This window comes from Arvicanthis niloticus, chromosome 30 (genome assembly GCF_011762505.2).
Source record: "Arvicanthis niloticus isolate mArvNil1 chromosome 30, mArvNil1.pat.X, whole genome shotgun sequence".
In the NCBI taxonomy this organism is placed as follows: Eukaryota; Metazoa; Chordata; class Mammalia; order Rodentia; family Muridae; genus Arvicanthis; species Arvicanthis niloticus.
The window spans coordinates 4859297-4882680 of record NC_133438.1 but is presented as its reverse complement, the minus strand read 5'-3'; the positions used below and the strand labels follow the sequence as shown (position 1 = coordinate 4882680).

General features: G+C 38.0%; 1 protein-coding gene and 2 pseudogenes across 1 annotated transcript; all 3 read right to left on the bottom strand.

Moving 5' to 3' along the window:
• Positions 1 to 3911: 3911 nt before the first annotated feature.
• On the bottom strand, positions 3912 to 6644 carry LOC143440586 (vomeronasal type-1 receptor 1-like; annotated as a pseudogene).
• Positions 6645 to 10212: 3568 nt separating this feature from the next.
• Positions 10213 to 10275, bottom strand: LOC143441073 (U2 spliceosomal RNA; annotated as a pseudogene).
• Positions 10276 to 12750: 2475 nt separating this feature from the next.
• Positions 12751 to 13714, bottom strand: LOC143440651 (vomeronasal type-1 receptor 4-like). Its single transcript, XM_076927438.1, is given in 3 exon segments — positions 12751 to 12803; positions 12806 to 12824; positions 12827 to 13714. Coding segments are annotated over 3 exon segments (960 nt in total).
• Positions 13715 to 23384: the final 9670 nt, after the last annotated feature.

The following is a 23384-nucleotide window of genomic DNA, read 5'->3' as shown; positions in this document are numbered from 1 at the left end:
GCAGTCAGGCGTGTCCCTCAGGAAACCCAGAAACATATTTTTAACTTTTATTTATATTTATTTATATTCCCTTGCAGTGCTTAGCCTTGCAGCCTAAGCAAGAATTCAGATCGCCAGACAGTGGGTTCTGGGTGGCCCCTCTCTGCTTGGACCAGATGTTTTTAGGGTAAAATTTTTTCAGACATTCAAGGAAGAACTACTACCAATTGTTTTCAAACTATTCCGCAAAATAGAAACAGAAGGAACACTACCCAATTCATTCTATGAAGCCACAATTATGCTCATAACTGAACCACACAAAGACACACAACAAAGAAAAAAAACTTCAGACCAATCTCTCTTATGAATATCAATGCAAAAATTCTCAATATAATTGTTGCTACCCGAATCCAAGAACACATCAAAACAATCATCCATCATGATCAAGTAGGCTTTATTCCAGGAATACAGGGATGGTTCAATATTTGGAAATCCATTAATGTAATCCACTACATAAATACACTCAAAGAAAAAAAAAAACCACATGACCATCTCACTAGATGCTGAAAAAGCATTTTACAAAATTCAACATCCCTTCATGGTAAAATTCTTGGAAAGATTCAGAAATTCAAGGCCCACACCTAAACATAGTAAAAGCAATATACAGCAAGCCACTAGCTAACATCACTAAATGGAGAGAAACTTGAAGCAATCCCACTAAAATCAGTGACGAGACCAGGCTGCCCACTCTCTCACTACCTATTCAATATAATACTGAAAATTCTAGCCAGAGTAATTGAACAACTAAAAGAAGTCAAGAGGTTACAAATAGGAAAGAAAGAAGTCAAAACATCACTATTTGCAGATGATATAATAGTGTACTTAAGTGACCCTAAAACTTCCACCAGAGACCTCCTAAACCTGATAAACAACTTCAGCAAAATGGCTGGATATAAAATCAACTCAAACAAATCAGTAGCCTTCCTGTACTCAAAGAATAAACAGGCTGAGAATGAAATTCAGGAAATGACACCCTTCACAATAGTCACAAATACTATATAACCAACCCAAAAGAAGATAGCTACACAAACATAGTTCCACCTCTAATAACAAAAATAACAAGAAGCAACAATCATTTTTCCTTAATATCTCTTAATATCAATTGACTCAATTCCCAAATAAAAAGACATAGACTAACAGACTGAATATTTAAACAGGATCCAGAATTTTGCTGCATACTGGAAATGCACCTCAGTGACAAAGACAGACACTACCTCAGAGTAAAATGATGGAAACAATTTCCCAAGCAAATGTTGCCAAGAAACAAGCTGGAATAGCCATTCTAATATCAAATTAAATGGACTTGCAACCCACCTCCCACTTCCCGACCCTCTAATTCTCCCACACTGGGGCATTCAGCCTTCACAGGACCGAGACCTCCTCTCTCACCTATGCCTGACAAGGCCATCCTCTTCTTTTGTTTACGATGAAATGTTTTATAGATTTCTGTTAAATCCATTTGGTTCATAACTTCTGTTGATTTCACTGTGTCTCTGTTTAGTTTCTGTTTCCATGATCTGTTTGTTGATCAGAGTGGGGTGCTAAAATCCCCCACTATAATTGTATGAGGTGCAATATGTGTATGTGCTTTAAGCTTTAGTAAAGTTTCTTTTATGAATGTGGGTGCCCTTGCATTTGGACCACAGATTTCAGAATTGAGAGTTCATCTTTGTAGATTTCTTTCTTTGATAAGTATGAAGTGTTCCTTTGTATCTTTTTTGATAACTTCTGGTTGAAAGTCGATTTTATTTGATACTATAATTGCTACTCCAGCTTGTTTCTTGGATATTCATGGAATATCTTGGTTTCTCCATCTATAATGATCGAGAGTTTTGATTGGAATAATATTCTGGCATGGCATTTGTGTTCTCTTAGGGTCTGTATGATATCAGTCCAGGATCTTCTGGCTTTTAGTCTCTGGTGAAAAATCTGGTGTAATTTTTATAGGTCTACGTTTATATGTTACTTGACATTTTGATGTTTTGATTATTATGTGATGGGAGGAATTTCTTTTCTGGTCGAGTCTATTTGGAGTTCTGTAGGCTTCTTTGATGTTCATGGGCATCTCTTTCTTTAGGAAAAGAAAGGAAAATTCTCCTCTATAATTTTTTTGATGATATTTACTGGCCCTTTAAGTTGGAAATCTTCACTCTCATCTATACCTATTATCTTTAGGTTTGTTCTTCTCGTTGTGTCCTGGATTTCCTGGATGCTTTGGGTTAGGAACTGTTTGCATTTTTCATTTTCTTGGACAGTTGTGTCAATGTTTTCCACGGTTTTCTATCTCCAGGTTAGTCTCCCTTTGAGATTTCTTCATTGGTTCTACTTTCATTTTTAGATCCTGGATAATTTTGTTTAATTCCTTCACCTGTTTGTGTATTCTAGCAATTCTTTAAGGGATTTTTGTGTTTCCTCTTTAAGGGCTTCTACCTGTTTACCTGTGTTCCTCTGTATTTCTTTAAGGGAGTATTTATGTCCTTCTTAAAGTCCTCTATCATAATCAGCAGAAGTGATTTTAAATCTGAATCCTGCTTCTTCTAGTGTGATGGGGTTTCCAAGATTTGCTATGGTATGAGAACTGGATTCTGATGATGCCAGGTAATTTTGGTTTCTGCTGCGTATGTTCTTGTGCTTGCCTTTCACCATCTGGTTATCTTTAGGACTACCTGCACTCACTGTCTCTGACTGAAGCCTGTATTTCCAGTTATCTTGCTTGTGTCAGAACTCCTCAGAGTCCAGCTTTCTGTGTGATCCTGTGATCCTGAACTCCTGGGTGGAAGAGCTCTTGGGACTCACGCTGCCTCTGGGATCATGCAATCCTGCTGCTCTGAATGCAGTGGTTCCTCTGGTGCTCAAGGTTCAGTTGTTCCTCTAGGTGTTTGTCCCAGCCAAAACTACCAAGTGAGGCTGATAAGATGTTTTCAATTATAGAAAAGGAAAGGAAACAACTTGAATGATCCTGTAGCCTTGCAGCTGATAGGGGTTTGTGCACTGTCTTAGAACATCAGCCTGACCACAGGTTTAATAATTCTGGCAACCATGTTATCAGTAGTTATTGATTTCTGTGTATCGGTGTTTTCTTTCTTAAGGAGAAAATGATACAAGGATTTTGCTAATGCCTGGGGTGGGATGTCAGAGTTCAGGCAGAGGTCTGGAGACCTACCCACACCAGGGACAGTCATGCCAGAAGGTTTCAGTTGTCTTTTTACTGTGTCTGAGTGCAATTTGATGGTGTGAATGAAGAAGAAAAGAAGTAAAGAGAGTGCTAGCCCTCAGAGTGAGGAGGCTTAAGGCCTTTGGGATGATGCCAAAGACTGGGGTGTACTCACCCTATCCTGTGTGAGCCAGAGGTCTTGCTCAATCCTCATTCTTTGCCATCTGCCAGTCTGAGTCTGCTTGCATTCTTCTGGTATCCAGGCACCATTACGTATCAGGCTAAACTGAAAGGAATGATGCACAAATGGGCAGGAGTGTTAGCAGAATCTTGACCTTCCAAGTGTAGGAGAAACAGCCATTTCTGGGCATGGCTTTCAGTGAGACAGATGTATTCATTGGGGGTTAACAAGGGCTACCTAGACCTTGCAATGAGGGTAGTGTCATTTGGTATGTGTGTACATCATTGGTAGGGGCTGAGATGCTGGGAATTCTTCATTTGCATGAAGAGGAATTCCTGGTGCTTGTGTGACACATCCTTATAAGGATTTTAGAAGTTTAGCCTGAAAACTGGCTACCAGCATACCTGTGTACTTCAAGGGTGGCAGAGGTCGTACATGTACAGGTTATGTGCATGGGCAGTTCCAGGCTTAGAGTAAGGCAGGAACAGTCTTATTCATGCAGGTCTCAGAATGAGATTTTTAGCATTTGAACACATTTTAAACTGACTGTTGCTCTGAAATGGCTCTCCAAGTCACCTGGATTTCTGGCCCAACAAAGAAAAGCAGAGAACAAGGACCCTTAGGATGGATCAACAGTAACAGAGAAATGGCAGGGAAGCTTGTAGCCAGAAATCTTTGGCATGCCTCAACCAGAGATGAGAGTCCACAAAAGAATGTGAGAGAAGGTACAAATTCAGTCCAGAAGATAAAAGCTCACAAGTGTGACCACCAGCATCAGGATGGTGTGGGATGCTCTGGTCTCAGCATGGACTCTTCTGATTGTGGGAGTGTGTGTGCTGAAGTCTGTGGTGGTGTCTGATCAGGTGAATCACCATGGAGACACTGGTCCAGACCATGAGGCTTGTGAATATAATGTCACGGGAAAACCGCAAAAGCTCATGCCTGCACTGAACCCAGAGTTGGAGCAGACCCACTTGCCCTTAGAATCAGTGTCATTGTGTGTTTTCTGTGGACCATTCACTTTCATTGGGATGTAAAAATTATTTAAGATACTCAACAACCAGCAACTGTAACAAGAATAACTCACAACCTGGGGGATATTTCCCTGAACATGACCATAGCCCAGTTACTAGGAACAAGAGTGAGAAACTGGCAGGTGCTCAGGGCACAGGTGGATCACATGTCTGTGCCTCGAGCCACCCCATGGAAGAAGTACCCAAGTTTACATCTGATGTTAGTGGGGGCTTCCTTGGAACAAAAAACATCACATGGTATGGAAATAATAATAGAAGGAGATTGAATGCGTTGGCCAGAGCCCAGTTGGTTAGAATAATGTGTATGGGCATCAGTTAGGAGTCAGTCAAGATGGGAGAGAAATTATGGAGAAACAGAACGATGTTGCCCACAGTCCCAACCCCAACCTGACAAAGTAACAGGATCTGAAGAGCAACTTCTTCTGTGGTTTTCAGATTTCTTTCTGAGACAACATGGATACAGCTTCATAGGCATTTGGCTAAGGATCAGTTTTTTTGTATACATTGGATATTAGCCCTCTATAAGATGTAGAATTAGTAATGATCTTTTCCTACTTTGTTGGTTTCCATGTTGTCTTATTGACAGTGTCCTTTGCCTTACAAAAGCTTTGCAATTTTATGAGGTTCTATTTGCCAATTCTTGATCTTAGAGCATAAGCCATTGGTGTTCTGTTCAGGAACTTTTCCCCTGTGCCTAGGTATTCGAGGGTCTTCCCCAACTTCTCTTCTATTAGTTTCAGTGTATCTGGTTTTATGTGAAGGTCCTTTATCCACTTGGACTTGAGCTTTGTACAAGGGGATAAGAATGGATCGATTTGCGTTGTTCTACATGCTGACCTCCAGTTGAACCAGCACCGTTTGTTGAAATTGCTGTCCTTTTCCCACTGGATGGTTTTAGCTCCTTTTTCAAAGATCAAGTGACCATATGTGTGTTGGTTCATTTCTTGATCTTCAGTTCTATTCCATTGATCTTCCTGCCTGTCTCTGTACCAATACCGTGCAGTTTTTTTTTTAAATCACTACTGCTCTGTAGTACAGGTTGAGGTCAGGTTTGGTGATTCCCCTAGAAGTTCTTTTATTGTTGAGAATAGTTCTCACTATCCTGGGTTTTTTGTTCTTGCAAATGAATTTTCAAATTGTTCTTTCTATCTCTATGAAGAGTTGATTTGGAATTTTGATGGGGATTTCATTGAATCTGTAGGTTGCTTTCAGCAAGATGGCCATTGTTACTATATTAATCCTGCCGATCAATGAGCATAGAAAATCTTTCTATCTTCTGAGATCTTCTTTTATTTCTTTCTTCAGAGACTTGAAGTTCTTGACACACAGATCTTTTACTTGCTTGGTTAGATTTAATCCAAGATATTTTATATTATTTGTGGCTATTGTGAAGGGTGTCATTTCCCTAATTTCTTTTTCAGCTGGTTTAACCTTTGAGTAGAGGAAGGCTACTGATTTGTTTGAGCTGATTTTATATCTAGCCACTTTGCTGAAGTTGTTTATCAGGTTTAGGAGTTCTCTGGTGGAAGTTTAGGGTCTCTTAACTATACTATCATATCATCTGCAAACAGTGAAATTTTGGCTTCTTCCTTTCCTATTTGTATCCCTTTGACTTTCTTTTGTTGTCTAATTGCTCTAGCTAGGACTTCCAGTACTATATTGAATAGGTAGGGTGACAGTGAGCAGCCTTGTCTAGTCCCTGATCTTAGTGGGATTGCTTCAAGTTTCTCTCCATTTAGTTTGATGTTGGCTACTGGCTTGCTGTATTTTGCTTTTACTATGTTTAGGTATGGGCCTTGAATTCCTGATCATTCCAAGACTTTTACAATGAAGGGATGTTGAATTTTGTCAAATGTATCTAGAGAGAAGATAATGTGGTTTTTTTCTTTGAGTTTATTTATTTAGTGGATGACATTGATGGATTTCTGAATATTGAACCATCCCTCCATTCCTGGGATAAAGCTCACTTGATCATGATGGATGATAGTTTTGATGTGTTCTTGGATTCAGTTTGCAAGAATTTTATTGAGTATTTTTGCATCGATATTCATAAGAGAGATTGGTCTGTAGTTTTCTTTCTTTGTTGGGTCTTTGTGAGGTTTAGGTATGAGCATAATTGTAGCTTCATAGAACAAATTGGGAAGTGTTCCCTCTTTTTCTATTCTGTGGAATAGTTTGGAGAGAATTGGTATTAGGTCTTCCTGGAAGGTCTGATAGAATTCTGCACTAAAACCATCTGGTTCCCGACATTTTTTGGTAGGGAGACTTTTATGACTGCTTCTATTTCTTTAGAGGTATGGGACTGTTTAGATGGCTTATCTGCCCCTGATTTAATTTTGATACCTGGTATCTGTCTAGAAAATTGTCCATTTCATCCAGATTTTCTAATTTTGTTGATTTTAGGCCTTTTCAGTAGGCCTAAACTCAACAAAATCAGTAGGCCTGATGATTTTTTTTTAATTTCCTCAGTTTCTGTTGTTATGTCTCCCTTTTCAGTTCTGATTTTATTAATTTGGATACTGTCTCTGTGCCCTTTGATTAGTCTGGCTAAAGGGTTTATCTATCTTTTTTATTTTCTCAAAGAACCAGCTCCTGGTTTTGTTGATATTTTATATAGTTCTTTCTATTTCTACTTGGTTGATTTCAGCCCTGAGTTTGATTATTTCCTGCCATCTACTTTTCTTTGGTGTATTTGCTTCTTTTGTTCTAATGCATTCAGGTGTGCTGTCTAGTTGTTAGTGTATGCTCTCTCCAGTTTCTTTTTGTAGGCACTTAGAGCTGTGAGTTTTCTTCTTAGTACTGCTTTCATGGAGTCCCACAACTTTTGGTATGATGTGTCTTCATTTTCATTAAATTCTAAAAAGTCTTTAACTTCTTTCTTTATTTCTTCCTTGACCAAGTCATCATTGAGTAGAGCATTGTTCAGTTTTCATGTGTAAGTGAGTTTTCCTTTGTTTTTAGTCATTATTAAAGACCAGCCTTAGTCCATGGTGGTCTGATAGGGTGCAAAGGATTATTTCAAAATTTTTGTATCTGTTGAGGCCTGTTTTGTGACCAATTATATGGTCTATTTTGGAGAAGGTACCATGAGGTGCTGAGAAGAAGGTATATTCTTTTGTTTTAGGATGAAATGTTCTATAGATATCAGTTAAGTCGAATTGGTTCATAACTTCTGTTAGTTTCATTGTGTCTCGGTTTAGTTTCTGTTTCCATGATCTGTCCATTGCTGAGAGTGGGGTGTTGAAATCTCCCACTATTATTGTGTGAGGTGCAATGTATTCTTTGAGCTTTATTAAAATTTCTTTTATGTATGTGGGTGCCCTTTTATTTGGGGCACAGATGTTCAGAATTGATAGTTCATCTTGGTACATTTTTTCTTTGAGGAGTATAAAGTGTCTTCCTTATCTTTTTTGATTACTTTTGGGTGAAAATCAATTTTCTTTGATATTAGAATAGCTACTCCAGCTGGTTTCTTGCAACCATTTGCTTGGAAGATTGTTTTCCATCCTTTTACTCTGATGTAGTTTCTGTCTTTGTCACCGAGATGTGTTTCCTGTATGCAGGAAAATGCTGTCTCCTGTTTGTGTATCCATTCTGCTAGTCTATGTCTTTTTATTGGAGAATTGAGTCCATTGATAATAAGAGATATTAAGGAAAAATGATTGTTGCTTTCTGTTATTTTTGTTATTAGAGGTGGAATTATGTTTGTGAAACTATGTTCTTTTGAGGTTGTTGGAAGATTACTTTCTTGCTTTTTCTAGGTTGTAGTTTCTCTCCTTGTGTTAGAGTTTTTCATCAATTATTCTTTGAAGTGCTTGATTTGTGGTAAGATATTGTGTAAATTTGATTTTGTCATGGAATATCTTGGTTTCTCCATCAATAGTGATTGAGAGTTTTTCTGGGAATAGTAGTCTGGGCTGGCATTTGTGTTCTTTTAGGGTCTGTATGATATCAGTCCAGGATCTTCTGGCTTTTATAGTCTCCGGTGAGAAGTCTGGTATAATTCTTACAGGTCTGCCTTTATATGTTACTTTACCTTTTTCCCATATGGCTTTTTAGTATTTTTTCTTTGTTTTGTACATTGATGTTTTAATTATTATGTGATGGGAGGTATTTCTTTTCTGGTCTAGTCTATTTGGAATTTTAAGCTTCTTGTATATTTCTGGACATCTCTTTCTTTAGGTTAGGGAAGTTTTCCTCTATAATTTTGTTGAAGATATTTACTGGTTCTTTAAGTTGGGGGTCTTCCCTCTCATCTATACCTATTATCCTTAGGTTTGGCCTTCTCATTGTGTCCTGGATTTCCTGGATGTTTTGGGTTAGGAGGTTTTTGCATTTTGCATTTTCTTTGACAGTTGTGTCAATGTTTTCCGTGGCATCTTCTGCACATGACATTCTCTCTTCTATCTCTTGTTAGTGATGCTTGTGTCTATAACTCCTGATGTCTTTCCTAGGTTTTCTATTTCCAGGGTAGTTTCCTTTTGACATTTCTTTATTGTTTCTACTTCCAATTTTAGATTCTGGATGGGTTTGTTTAATTCCTTCACCTATTTGTTTGTGTTTTCTTGCAATTCTTTAAGAGACTTTTGTGTTTTCTCTTTAAGGGCTTCTACCTGTTTACCTGTGTTCTCCCCAAATTCTTTGAGAGTATTTTTATTTCCTTCCTAAATTCCTTTATCATCATCATGAGAAGTGATTTTAATTCTGAATCCTGCTTCTCTGTGTGATGGGGCATTCAGGGCTTGCTATGATGAGTGAACTGGGTTCTGATAATGCCAAGTAACTTTGGTTTCTGTTGCTTATGCACTTGTGCTTGCCTTTTGCCATCTGGTTATCTCTAGTGCTACCTGCACCCATTGTCTCTGACTGGAGCCTGTCTTTCCCATTATCTTGCTTGTGTCAGAACTCCTCAGGTTCCAGATGTCTCTGTGATCCTGAGTTCCAGCTGCTCTGAGTACCATGGCTCCTCTAGTATGTCTTAGGATATGGTGTCTTCATGGTAGCAGATCAGCTAGATGTTTGCTGCTCTGAGAGCAGTGGCTCCTCTAGGATGTCTCAGGATATGGTATCCACTGCTCTGAGTGCAGTTGCTTTTCTAGGATGTCTTGGGATATGGTGTCTTCACAGGAGCAGACCAGCTAGGTGTCTTCCCCAGCCACAATGACCAGGTGAGGGGCAGAAGGGCAGGAGGTACAAATCTTACTCTTAAAGGTCTCATAGCAATTTTACATTCAACATTATTATTTTGATACTTGTTGGGGGCCGACTTTTAGCAGAATGCGGCTATCAGCTTTGCAGCCATCTTGAGCCATATACCCTGACATGAGACTTGGATTACAATAGCCTACAACAGCTGAGCACACTCTGATAATCTTGATTTAGATACCTTGGGTGTGTGAGATTAAAGGTGTTTGAAATTAAAGGTGTGTAACTTAAGTGTGTGACTTAAGAGTGACCTAGAGATCAGATTTAGAGACAAGACCTAAGGGCATGATTAAAGGTGTGACCAAAAGGCATGGCTTAGAAGTGAGACATATAAAAGGAAGAGGAGACAGGAGACAGATCAGAGAATCAGACTAGAGAGAGAGAATCAGACACTTAGAGGAAGAGAGACTGAAGAATAAACGGGATTGAAACACACTCTGTCTGGTCTCCATTCTTCATGTCTGCCCTCACCCTCTCTCTTGCTGAACCCCGATCCGCAGACCGGAGCGGCAGCTTGGACCAGGATACAGTGGCCACCAAACGGGGCAGCCCGGGCCTCAACATTTTGCTTGGGCCGCGACATTTTTTGGCGCCTGAACAGGGACTAGTGCGGTTCTCAACAGATACTACACTTGATCTTAGCCAAAAGGCCGAGAAGCGATAACATTATTATTTTGAAAACCCAAAGGTTCAATTAAAAAATCACTAACACCTGCTAATTTTTTTTTTTTTATTTAGAGCTATGGTTAATTTTTGGAAAATGTGAGTAAAAAACTCATTTACAGCCTGAGTCATCTTTGTAAATGTTTCAGCTTATTCCTGTTATTCAATCTTGTCACAAACAGTGAAGCCTATTCTATGACATTGTTGTAGGATGGCATCATCAAGGTTAATTTATGCTCTTAATTCAGAATATGTACCTTTTCCTAGTAATTGATAGTTGACAATATCAATGCCTCTAGTCCTTTTCATTGCTCAATAGTTGAAGACTCATCTTTTCACCATATTAACCAGTATAGTAGAGAGCCAAGCTCTAAGATGGCTGTCATCTAATCTCTTTAATCTTTTGGAATTTGATGATTTTGTGTGTTCTAGTCATTAAGTATCTGTTCTATATATGGTGAATGTAAGTCATAATTCACTTTTATTTTCTAGAATATTTTTAAATCTTGTGCGTCTGTGGGACACCACTCATAATTCATAACCTAGTGTATCCTGTTCATTTGATTCAAATTCCCTTATCAAAGCCTGAAAAGCCATTTTAGGGTTTTTTTCTTTTAACAGATACAGACTATCTTTTGCAGTCTTGCCACAATGTGGAGCAGTAGTCCTTCAATTGACTTCATCTGAACATTTTGTAAGGTTATGATTACTTTACTCACTTTTATGTATGTTATATCTCTTCATATATTTTCTGACAATTTATTTCTCTATTCATATTATATCATATTCAAAGCCCCACTCCTCTCCTCCCATTCTTGCCATTACAAATTCTAACCCTGACCCTCCCTCTCTTCTCCTCAGAGAAGGAGAAGCCCCAGTCAGGTACTACCCCACACTGGGACATCTAATATTAGAAGGGCTAAGTACATCCTCTCCCACTGAGATCTAACCAGCAGCAATACCAGAGAAAGAGGATTTTTCCTTAAGTTAGACTTGTTCCCACTAGCTCATAATTCAGTTATTCCATTTATACTAATCTAAGTTCTGCTACATGACTGGTTACCTCTACTCATTTTTTGTAATTCAGAATTCCTGAGTGTCTCAGAAGCAAATCTTCTAACACCAGACTCTATCCCAGACTTTGTCTCTGTTCAAAAGTCTCACCTTAGGAATCTGATCTTTGCTAGAGGTCATAGGTTTTTTATTTTAACAAATTCATATTAGTGTTTTCTTAGATCATTAAGGAAGATCACAGACACATCATTACACAGTGTTCAAAAACATACCTAGTAGATATGAAAAGCAGAAAGTTGAAGGATGGAATTTTCCTTTCTTAGTTTTCTCTGTGCCAAGTCAGGTAAATGACCTGGATGAGGATTTTCCATGGCCATAAATGGTAATATTTCCAGGATTTGCTCCCAACCAGAAGGTTTTTTTTTTTTTGGGGGGGGGAGGGTTAGTTTTATTACACAGGAGTTTAAGAGGGCATGTATTTTATAATCTGTATGATTTTTTTAATGATGATATGTTTCCCATGATAGAAAATGAAAGGAAACACCTGGTTCAATGAAGAACATTTCAGAAGCCCTGCAGCTGTCAAAGTATTATACAGTGTCTCAAAATATCACCCTGACAGCAGGTTTAAGAGCTCAGGTAACTACTCTCACATTTTTTCTTGGCTACTGTGTAACCATTTTTTTCCTTTTTGAGGAAAAAATGGTAGAAGGTTTTTGGGAATGCCTACATGGGCTGTTGGGGGCTTATGCAGAGATTTGGTGACCTTCTATCAATACCAGAGAATACCATGGCCAGATGGTTTCAGTTGTCCTTTCAATGCCTCTGAACCAGACTTGATTGCATAGATTAGAAAAACAAAATAAAAAATAGGTCATGGGCCCTCAGATTATGGAGGCTTGGGTCCTTTGGGATGATGTCAAAGGTTGGGATGGACTCATCTATTCACACTTGAACCAGAGGTCTTGTTGAATTCTAATTGTGTGCCAGTTGCTGACACAAGACTGCTTTTTCCCTTGGGATATCATGGTTTCATTGACTACTTGGTTTAGTGGAAGGAATGAAGCTTGGCCTGGGTTAACAGGGTGTTTGCCAAAGTGAGTTCAGGAGGAACAGCCTTCACTAGAGACACTATTCAGTGAAATATCTCTCTTTATTAGGGGTGAACAAAGGCCATATAAATGAGTGGGGGGTGGGTGTGAGTGTACATTATTGACAGAGACTGAGGTGCTTGAAATTCTTCAGTTGCATGGAGAAGTGACATCTGGTCATGTATTAATAAAGAGATAGGAAGTTTAATACAAAACTTGGCCACCAGGGCAAATGACTATGTTAAGTGTGGCAGATATGGAAGTTGTACAGGCTATGTACAAGGGTGCATCCAGACCTAGAGAGGAGGAGACAGTCCTACTCCTGCCAGTATCAGGCTTAGATTCTCAGGGTTTGAACACATCTTTACCTTACTCTTTCTCCAGACTGGCTATCCCAGGCACATGGTTTTGCAGCCCGACAAAGGTACAGGACAAGGACCTGTACCTTTGTATCCCTAAAGATCAACATTAAGGGAGAAACGGTGGGGAAGCTTACAGTCAGAACTTCTTTCACATGCCTCAACCAGAAGCGAGTATTCACAAAAGAAATGTGAAAGAAAGTACAAATACAATCTAGAAGATAAAAGCTCACAAATGTGACCACCAGCATCAGAATAGTATGAGATGCTCTGGTCTCAGCATAGGCTCTGACCTTCTGATTGGGGTTGTGTATGTAATACATTCTCTGGTGGTGTCTGTTCAGGTGAACCATCATGGAGACACTGGTCCAGATCATGATGCTGATGAATAAAATGTCCTGGGCAAACCGCAAGAAGCTCATGCCAACACTGAAACCAGAGATTGAGCAGACCCACTTTAATTTAGAATCAGTGCCATTGTGTGTTTTCTGTGGACCACTGACATTCATTGGAATGTAAGCATTATTTAAGACACTGAAAAACCAGCAACTGTAACAAGAATATCTCACGACCTTGGGAGATGTTTCTCTGAGCATGATCCTAGCCCAGTTACCAGGAACAAGAGTGAGAAACTGGTAGGTGCTCAGGGCACAGGTGGAGCACATGTTTGTGCTTCTAGCCACCATGTAAAAGAAGTATGCAAGTTTACATGTGAGGTCAGTTGGAGGCTTCCTTGGAGCCAAAACTGCAATATAGTTTGGAAGTGTCAAGAGGAGGAGAATGAAGGTATTGGCCACAGCTAAGTTTGATAGAATGACATGAATGGGCCTCAGTTGAGAGTTAGTCAAAATTGGAGAGAAATTACGAAGAAACACAAGAATGTTTCCCACAGTCCCAACCCCAGCCTGGCAAAACAAAATGATCTGAAGAGCCACTTTCCCTGTGGTTTTCAGGGTTTTACTTTGAGACAACATGGAGATGGCTTCATTGGAGAGTGGAATAATAATCAGGCAGGACAGTGTGGTCTTCGAGAGTCTTCTTAATTATCTGAAATTTTCAATTGGTTTAAAATCTTTTTATCCCAAGAAAGGTGGCACTGCTTTGTCATATTACAGGAGTTTAAAAAAATCCTGCATGGATGTTAACCTAGAATATTAAGTATACATTTATTTTCTTTTATATTTCCTCAATGGAACTGTGCATGTAATGCAACTCTGTCTCTCTTGTTCAACAACAGAACACATATTTTAATACATTATGGGCTCTTCACATGTATACATAAACAGGTATATACAGCAGTGTATTTTTGCTCCACTAGAATTCAACATTGTCCCTCATAGCAATGTTTTAAAAATACAAATTTGTTGTTGGAGAGATGGTTCTAGATCCAATGCCTTCTGCTCATATTTGTGGCACTGCTTTTAGGTATTTTCAATTATACAAGCGAGCAGAACATTCATATGCATAAAATAATTATATATTCAAAAATATAATTATGAGATGGAGAGATGATTCAGTGGTTAATAGCACTGGGTGCTCTTCCAGAGGACCCACATTCAATTGCCAGTGTCTACATGGCCCTTTACAATTGTCTGTAACTCAAATTCCAGGGACCTGGGACTTTCACAGTCATACATGCAGTCAAAACACCAGTGCACATAAACTAAAATTATATAAAATAGTATTTACAAACAACAATACAAATTTAGTATTCATACTTTGTAAAAAGAATTTGGATTTTGATCTTTATAAAGAATTTTATAAAGAATGTTCCCTCAAAACACTCCAACCCGTGTTGATATAGTTTTATAGTACTTATCACCATGATGGAATACAAAATATTTCTGAAAAGGTCAATAGTTTTCTGTTTATAAAGAAGAACATTGATATACACATATATCATCTATGTTGGTAAAAAAATATCTGAGGAACTCAAGCATATCATTGATTCACAAATTTTCAAACTTTAGCTCTTTTTCCAAAGAACATTTGCTGGATTTATATTGGATAAATGCCCAGGTTTTTTTCAACCACAATTCAAAGACTATCATCTCTGTTAAAATCTTTCCATACACAGACTAAAACTCAATTTTTTTAATGTCCCTGTTTAGTCTGCAACTTACCTGGTTGATTTCTATAAGAATGGTAAGTTCTATTCAACAACTAAAAATCTATCATGTCACAATAGAGGTCACATTAAAGAACATTTTCAAATGAGTGTTGTGCCGTGAAATAGACATCTCTTTAGACTAATTAAATAATTGACAAAATTAGGTAAACTGTGGAGACAAAAACAAATTCGTTCTAATGATTAATGTTGGCTTTAGAATATACTGGATTGTAGGAGAAAGAAGAGAACTTTTAGCAGAAGTGGAAACCTGCAGGAATCTCACCTGCCCAGTCTCCACAAGGATGGAGTTGCTCATAGGGATGAAGCCAGCTCCTAATCTGGCACTGCAGAAACAGCTCTGATTTCCTTTTCCATTGAAGATCTTTTCAGTGTATCTGTTTACTAAGACAGATCCAAAGAAGTGGCTTCCTGCCCTTATTTTTCAGGAAGTGCTGTGCAAATCGCTGAATGAGGCCAGATATCAGAGCTCATAAAGGAACAATGACATCCCTCAGAGAGTCCATTACTGTGTCATCTATGTTGTTATTGGGCATGTCTTTATACAGATTCTGGTATAACTCTAAAAAGACTTATCCCCAGTGCAAATCACCATGTTTTAATTTTGATAATTAATGATGAGGCCCAAGAGTTTGTTAGATCATAGTGATTAGTTGAACAGAAGTTAGAACAAAATTTCCTTGTTTCCTTTGGGAAAATCTAAGTTCTGAACTGGTGTTGTCATTAGGTGTGAAGAGGTGGACTACAGGGGAGATCAAGAGATTTGTTAGGTGTATTTCCAGGGGCCACATTATACTATATACTTTCACTGTTGCAAAACTGTGCTGACATCAGAAAGCCCATCAGCATGTTATCTGTAGTCCTGTATTTTCCTATTTTTGGACAAGGACATTTTCATTTGACAAATCAAGCAACTGATGACTTCTCCCACAAGCCCTTGGGTTATTCCAATGTCCATTTGCTTTAAGGTAGATCATGACTCATTTTCTAATACACAGTGTAGGCTTATTAGAATGCTTGATTGTGATATTTTCTATAGAATTCTAAATGTAAAGAATCAATTTTATACATATAGCTAAGGATGCAGATTGAGTAATCATTAACTAACATAGAGAACCATCCTTGTTCATCCTGCTGTATTCACAATAGCCATGAAATAGAAACAAATTAGTTGTCCATGAGATGATAAATGGGTAGGTATAATGTGGTTCATTTATACAATGGCGATTAAACAAAATGTAATTATGAAGGTTTTAGATAAATAGATGGTTCTGCATGTGATATTGCGCAAATTACAAGAAACATTGAACATTTTCCCAAGTTTTTAGACATTAGTTTTGAATCTTGAGTTATGTGTGTTTCATTTGAAATACTATATAAAAGTCAGGGTGAAGTAAAATACAGTCACATTAGGAGATTTGGCTAGAATACAGTGATTTAAAGGATTAAAGTAGATAATGGACTGTGGATAATTAATCTATCTTGGGAGGATGCAAAGATAGCATATATCAGTGAAAAGAAACACAGAGTTAATAATATTAAAAGATTATCATAATGGCGTCATTAAAAACCTACTACTTTAAAATTTTAAAAACATTGTTGATCTATATCTATATATCATTTATAACTATATCATCTATATATCATTTATACCTATATGTATCTGTGTGTTTGTGTGTCTGTGTGCGTGTGTGAGAGAAAGAGAGAGAGAGACAGAGAGAGAGAGAGAGAGAGAGAGAGAGAGAGAGAGAGAGAGAGGAAGAGACTTTTTGTATATTATAACACATGGGTAATTTCTTGTGAGACATGTAGGCTGTCTAGCCAGACACTGTGCCATTACAGATTTTTCATTGCAGTGTTCATTCCCACATCTCTCAAATACAGATCTCATGTATCTGTGGGCTGGGTTAGTGAGATCAAAGCCTGAACTCTCCCTGAGATTAGGGCTTGCCTAAGGTAAGAGCACTTAGGAATCAAACGCAATACACTAAATTTTAAAAATAATTAAAAGAAAATTATAATATTATCTAAATTCCAAGAACTTTTAATTTCTTTTTTTACATGATATCGGTGGGGGAAATTAGTTCCTCAACTTTCTTCTCTGATCTCCACATGGGTGCAATGACACATGTACCTAAGTACATGTAATACGTGCATCTAAAACACAATAAATAAAGTAGTAAGAGTTGAAAAATGTGTGATAAAGACAGTCTAAAAAAACTTCTGCTTAAGTGAAGAGAGTGGTTAAGGCTAATGGTGGTAAAATTAGATTACAGGATAAAATCACCAGAGAATCTAAGATGGTGTATGTCAGGCAGTTTATTTTCTACATACTTCACAGAATTCAATGAGGACCCTTGACGAAGCACTTCTGAGAATAGTTATATGAGGCCTGAATATCTATAATTACATAGCAATTCCAAACCAGGCTGTGAAATGTATTGGGTATCATGGAAAGACTGAATTGTTTTAGACTGTTACACCTCCATTCTCTCTGCAACATCAAGAAAGGAAAATGGAACAAAAGGTAATTGGAACCACCGGTTAATACAGGAGGGGCTCATAAATCCACAGTGTTATCCTGATATTATTTAATTTTTTATATCACAGTTTTTATTTTATCTGAGTACATTGATGTGTCTTTATGCCATTGTAACTAAAATTTTGGGTGGTATCTAAATAGTAACCAGAATATAAAATGAAACTGGTAAGTTACTTCTTTGGATTAATACTTTAATTAATAAACATATTTAAGAATCTAACAGATGGAACAAAGACTCATGTAATTAGAGTATCAAAGAAAACATAGCAAATCTGACAAACTGTAAATGTAAACAGCTTCTCAATAAAGGAAAATGAACAAGTGCAGAAAAGAGCCAAGACATTGCGCTACACTACCACTGCATCTGGCCAAGGGTGGGCACACAGCACTATGGTGGGATGAAGAATTGGAGAAAGGCTAACAAATGGTAAGTGCTAAGGCAAGGATTTTAGAGCAGAGATAAAGACAAGAATATTTCAGAACATCATGGCTATAACTTGTAAGATCCTGTGCTAGGGGTCGAGAATGTGGAAATAAACAGTACAGTATTTGATCAAGCAGCTAATTAGTTTGATCATTTCTCTCTCTCTTTTTATTAATCTTATTTTTTTACAGTCTAGTCATTACCCACCTCCCACTCTTCCCTCACACAGTTCCTCATCCCATTCTTCTTCCCCTCTGTCTCCAAGAGATGTTCATCCACTCCTGTCAGGCCTCCCTACTCCCTAGGGCCTCAAGTCTCTTGAGGGTTAAACATGTCTTTTCCCACTGAGACTAGAACAGGCAGTCCTCTGCTGTATATGTGTTAGGGGTCTTGGACCAGCCCCTGTATGCTGCCTGGTTAGTGTCTCAGTGTCTGAGAGATCTTAGGGGTCTGGGTTAGTTGAGACTGCTGGTCTTCCTATGGGCTTGCCCTCCTTCTCAGCTTCTTTTAACTTTTCCCTTATTCAACCACAAAGAATTTTTGAGTGAATCACAATCTCTGACACTAAGCTGTACTACAAAGCAATACTGTAGAGTTCATACTATTGGCACAGAGACAGGTCAATCAAAGGAATAGAATGAAGATCCAGAAATAAACCCACACACCTATGGTCACTTGAACTTTGACAAAGAAGCCAAACCCCTACCGTGGATAAAAAGAAAGTATTTGCAACAAATGGTGCCGGTCTAACTGGTGGTCAGCATGTAGAAAATTTCAAATTGATCCATATTTATCTGCTTGTACAAAGCTCAAATTCCAGTGGATCAAGGACCTCCACTTAAAACCATATACACCGAATCTACTAGAAGAGAAAGTGAAAATAGCCTTAAACACATTGACACATATCTTTAGAAATATCCAAAAAGTGTGGAGATGGAACCTAAAGAGACCACCTCAAGTAGATAGTCGTGGCCCCAAGTTGAGAAATGGGACTACCCACTCATACCAAAAACTTTAACCTATACTTGTTCCTATCTAAAGGAATTGCACAGCCAAAAACGGAGCAGAATTTGAAGAAATGGCCATCCAGAGACTGCCCCACCTTGGGATCAATCACATCTACATAAACCAAATCCCAACACTATTGGTGATGCCAAGATATGCCTTGCAGACTAGAGCTTGACATTCCTGTCCTTTGAGAGGCTTTACCAGCACCTGATTGAGACAGATGTGGGTACTTAGAGTCAACCATTAAACCTGGGGATCACTATGGAAGAGTTATGGGAATAATTGAAAAAGCTGAAGGAATAGCAACCCATAATAAGAACAACAGTATCAACTAACTGGACTCTTCAGAGTTCCCAGGGACTAAGCCACCAACCAAAGAGCATAGATGGGCTGGTCCTTGGCCCCTGCTACAAATATAGTAGAAGACTTCCTTGTCTAGTCAGTGGGAAGGAATGCTCTTGGTTCTGTGGAGGAGTGGTGCTGCAGTAAAGAAGGATGCTAGAGGGGTGAGGTGGGAGTGGGTGTGTAGAGAAGCACCCTCGTAGAGGTGAAGAGAAGAGGAATAGGATGGGGGTTTTGGAGGGAGGACAGGGAAGGGGGAAACATAGGAAACATGTGAAATGTAAATAAAATAACAAAAAGAGAAATAGAGAATGGTTGAGGGAATAAAAAGAACAAAGAAAGAATATTAAAAGCTTTAAGGGGAAAGGACTAGTAACACATAAAAGCAGGCCTGTCAGAACTACACCTTGTTTCTCAACAGTGATTCTAAAATTTAGAAGGGCCTGGGCAGATATGTCTTGCAAATGGCAAGTGGCCAAAGATGTCAGCCCAGACCATTATACCCAGCAAATGTTTCAATTATCATAGATGAAGAAACCAAGATATTCCATGGGAATTGCATTGAATCTGTAGATTGGTGTTGGTAAGATGGCCATTTTCACTGTGTTAATCCTACTGATCCACCAGCATGGTAAATCTTTCCATCTTTTGATATCTTCTTCAATTTCTTTCTTTAGTAAATTGAAGTTCTTCTCATATTGATCTTTAAATTGCTTGTTAGAATTTTCTTAATATATTTTATATCGTTGCAATTGTAAAGGGTGTTGTTTTCCTAATTTCTTTCTCTGCCAGTTCATCATTTGCATAAAGGAGGGCTATTGATTTTTTCTGAGTTAATTTTATATCCAACCACTTTGGTGAAGTTGTTCATCAGCGTTAAAAGTGCTGTATTGGAATTGTGGAGGTCACTTATATATTCTATCACATCATCCTTGAATACTTACACCTTGACTTCATCTGTTCCAATTTGTAGACACTTGATCTACTTTTGTTGTCTTATTTCTCTAGCTGTAACTTCAAGTACAATGTTGAAGAGATAGAAAGAGTGTGCAGCCTTGTCTTGCTCTAGATTTTGGTGGATTGCTCCAAATTTTGCTCCATTTTATTTAATGTTAGTTTTTGTTTTGGTGTATATTGATGTTTGTTTTGTTTGGGTATTTGCCTTGAGTTCCTGATATCTCCAAGACCTTTAAGATGAAGGGGTATTAGATTTTGTAGAAGGGCAGCATGTACTGAGATGATCATGTGATTTTTTTCTTTTAGTTTGTTTATATAGTGGATACATTGATGGAAATTTAATACGTTGAACCATCCCTGAAACTTTGGAATAAAGCCTCCTTGATCATGGTGTTCCCCATCCAGCAGGGGATTAAACAGGGGTCTGGGGAGTCACCTGAAAGAGAGTGGGGGGAAAACAGGCAGACACAAAGAATGACAATTTGTCTATAGTCTGATCAAATTGTAATTTGTACTTTTTCACACAGGGGTTATATACACAAAAAGGAGAAGGGAATGACACAGGAGTGTAGGTGTTCAGGGGGAGTACAGATATCTTCCAGAACAGAGTGTCAGCTGGGTGAAGGTTCAGGGGACAGATCATTATGACTCCGCCTATGATTCGCTTGTCCTTATCTAAGTTGGTACTATCCACCAAGGCTACCCAAAGTCTATGACTATCCACAAGATCTATGACTACTTGTTCTCATTCAGGCTGGTAAATTTCCACCAAAGCTGCCTGTTTACAATATCTTATAGCTATCTGTTTCAGTGCTTTCCCACAGAGACCCAAGACTGTGCTAGCAGGCATGAATGTCAGGCCTATTGCTGATTTTAGGCTTTCAGTGTATAAGCAGGGCTGTCCCTGATAATGGTGAGTGATATTTTTGATGTATTCTCGGATATGGTTTGTGAGAATTGTTTTTAAATTTTTTTGTTGATGTTCTTGAGTGAAACAGGTCTGAAGTTCTTTTTCATTGTTGCATTTTTTGTGTGGTTGGATTAGTAGATATTTACTGTTTAAATGTGTGTTTTTTTTTTTTTTCATGGAATAGCTTAATTTTTCCATCTATGGTGGTTGAGAGTTTTGCTGGGTATAGTAGCCTGGCCTGGCATTTTTAGTGTCTTAGGGTCTGCATGACATCTGTTTAAGATGCTTTTAGTGTTTCTGTTGTTAAGTCTGGTGAAGTTCTGATAGGTCTGCCTTTTTGTTTTTTGACATTTATCCATTAAAGATTTTAATGTTCTTTATTTGTTTTATACATTTATTGTTATTATTATATGACAGGAGGATTTTCTTTACTGGTTCAATCTATTTGGTATACTGTAGGCTTCTTGTACATTTATATTCCTCTCTTTCTTAGGTTAGGAAAGTTTTCTTCTATGATTTTGTTGAAGATGTTTTCTGGATCTTTGAATTGGGAATATTCACTCTTCTAATCCTATTACTCTTAGATTTGGTCATTTCCTTGTGTTTTAAATTCTCTCTCTCTCTCTCTCTCTCTCTCTCTCTCTCTCTCTCTCTCTCTCTGTGTGTGTGTGTGTGTAGGGTATCAGGAGGTGCAGACCTGAAGACAATGGGGCTCAGCAGAGCTGGATAGATTGTTGGTGGGAAGGGAAACTACGTTAATGAGGAGGTAAACAGACCTTAGTCAGTGGTGATCTGATAAGATGCATGTGATTATTTCATTCTTCTTGTATATGTTGAGGTCTGTTTTCTGACCAATTATATGATCTATTTTGGAGAAAGTATCATGAGGTGCTGAGAAGAAGGTATAATTTTTTGTTTTAGGATGAAATTTTCTATAAATATCTGTTAAATTCATTTGGTCTGTAACTTTTGTTACTTTCGCTGTGTCTCTATTGAGCTTCTGTTTCCATGATAATATGTCTGTTGATGAGATTGGGGTGTTGAAGTCTCCCACTATTACTGTGTGAGGTGCAATGTGTGCTTTGAGCTTTAGTAAAAATTCTTTCGTGAATGTGGGTGCACTAGCGTTTGGAGCATAGATATTCAGAATTGAGAATTCTTGGTAGATTTTTCTTTTGATGAGCATAAAGTATCCTTCCTTATTCTTTTTGATAATTTTTGTTTGAAAATTGATTTTATTCAATATTAGAATGGCTACTCCAGCTTCTTTCTTGGGACAATTTGCTTGGAATTTTTTCCAGCCCTTTACTCTGAGAGAGTGTCTGGTATGGAGCAAAATGCCATGTCCTGTTTATGTATCCAGCCTGTTAATCTATGTCTTTTATTTGGGCAATTTAGTCCATTGATGTTAAGAGATATTAAGGAGCAGTGATTGTTGCTTCCTGTTATTTTTTATGTTATTTTTATGTTTGTGTGGCTATCTTCTTTTGGGTTTGTTGAAAGAAGATTACTTACTTGCTTTTTGTGAGGAGTAATTTCCCTTCTTGTCTTGGTGTTTTCCATCTATTTTTCTTTGTATGGCTTGATTTTTGGAAAGATATTTTGTAAATGTGGATTTGTCATGAAATATCTTGGTTTCTTCATCTATGGTAACTCAGAGTTTTGCTGGGCATAGTAGCCTAGGTTGACATTTGTGTTCTCTTAGGGTCTGTATGATATCTGTCCAGGATCTTCTGGCTTTTATAGTATCTGGTGAGAAATCTGGTGTAATTCTAATAGGTCTGTCTTTATATGTTACTTGGCCTTTTTCCATTACTGCTTTTAAAATTCTTTCTTTGTTTTGTGTATTTTGTGTTTTGATTATTATGTGACAGGAGGTATTTATTTTCTCCTTTTTGTGTCCAGTTGTTCTAGCTTGAACTTCAAGTACTATATTGAATAGATAGGGAGAGAGTGTACATTGTCTTATTCATGATTTTAGTAAGAATCCTTCAATTTCCTCTCTACTTAATTTGATGGTGACTGTGGCTTTGCTGTGTATTTCTTTTGTTATGTTTAGGTCTGTGCCCTTAATTTTTTCCCTGAGACTTTAACTACTAGGCTGGGAGTTAGAGCTGTATAGTTCCTGCAGTGATAGAACAAAGGTTCCTTTACTTTATTCCCTAGTGTTTTACTATGAGGTGCTAAATGCCAGAGATGGTAGTTTCTGGCCTCAGAAGAACTCAGACTGGTAATCAGCATAATAACCACTGCACAATACCTTTGACTTAAGACAGGTAAACATTTTATTATCAAAAAAAGAAACCCTAAATATCTCACAGGACCAAGTCTTA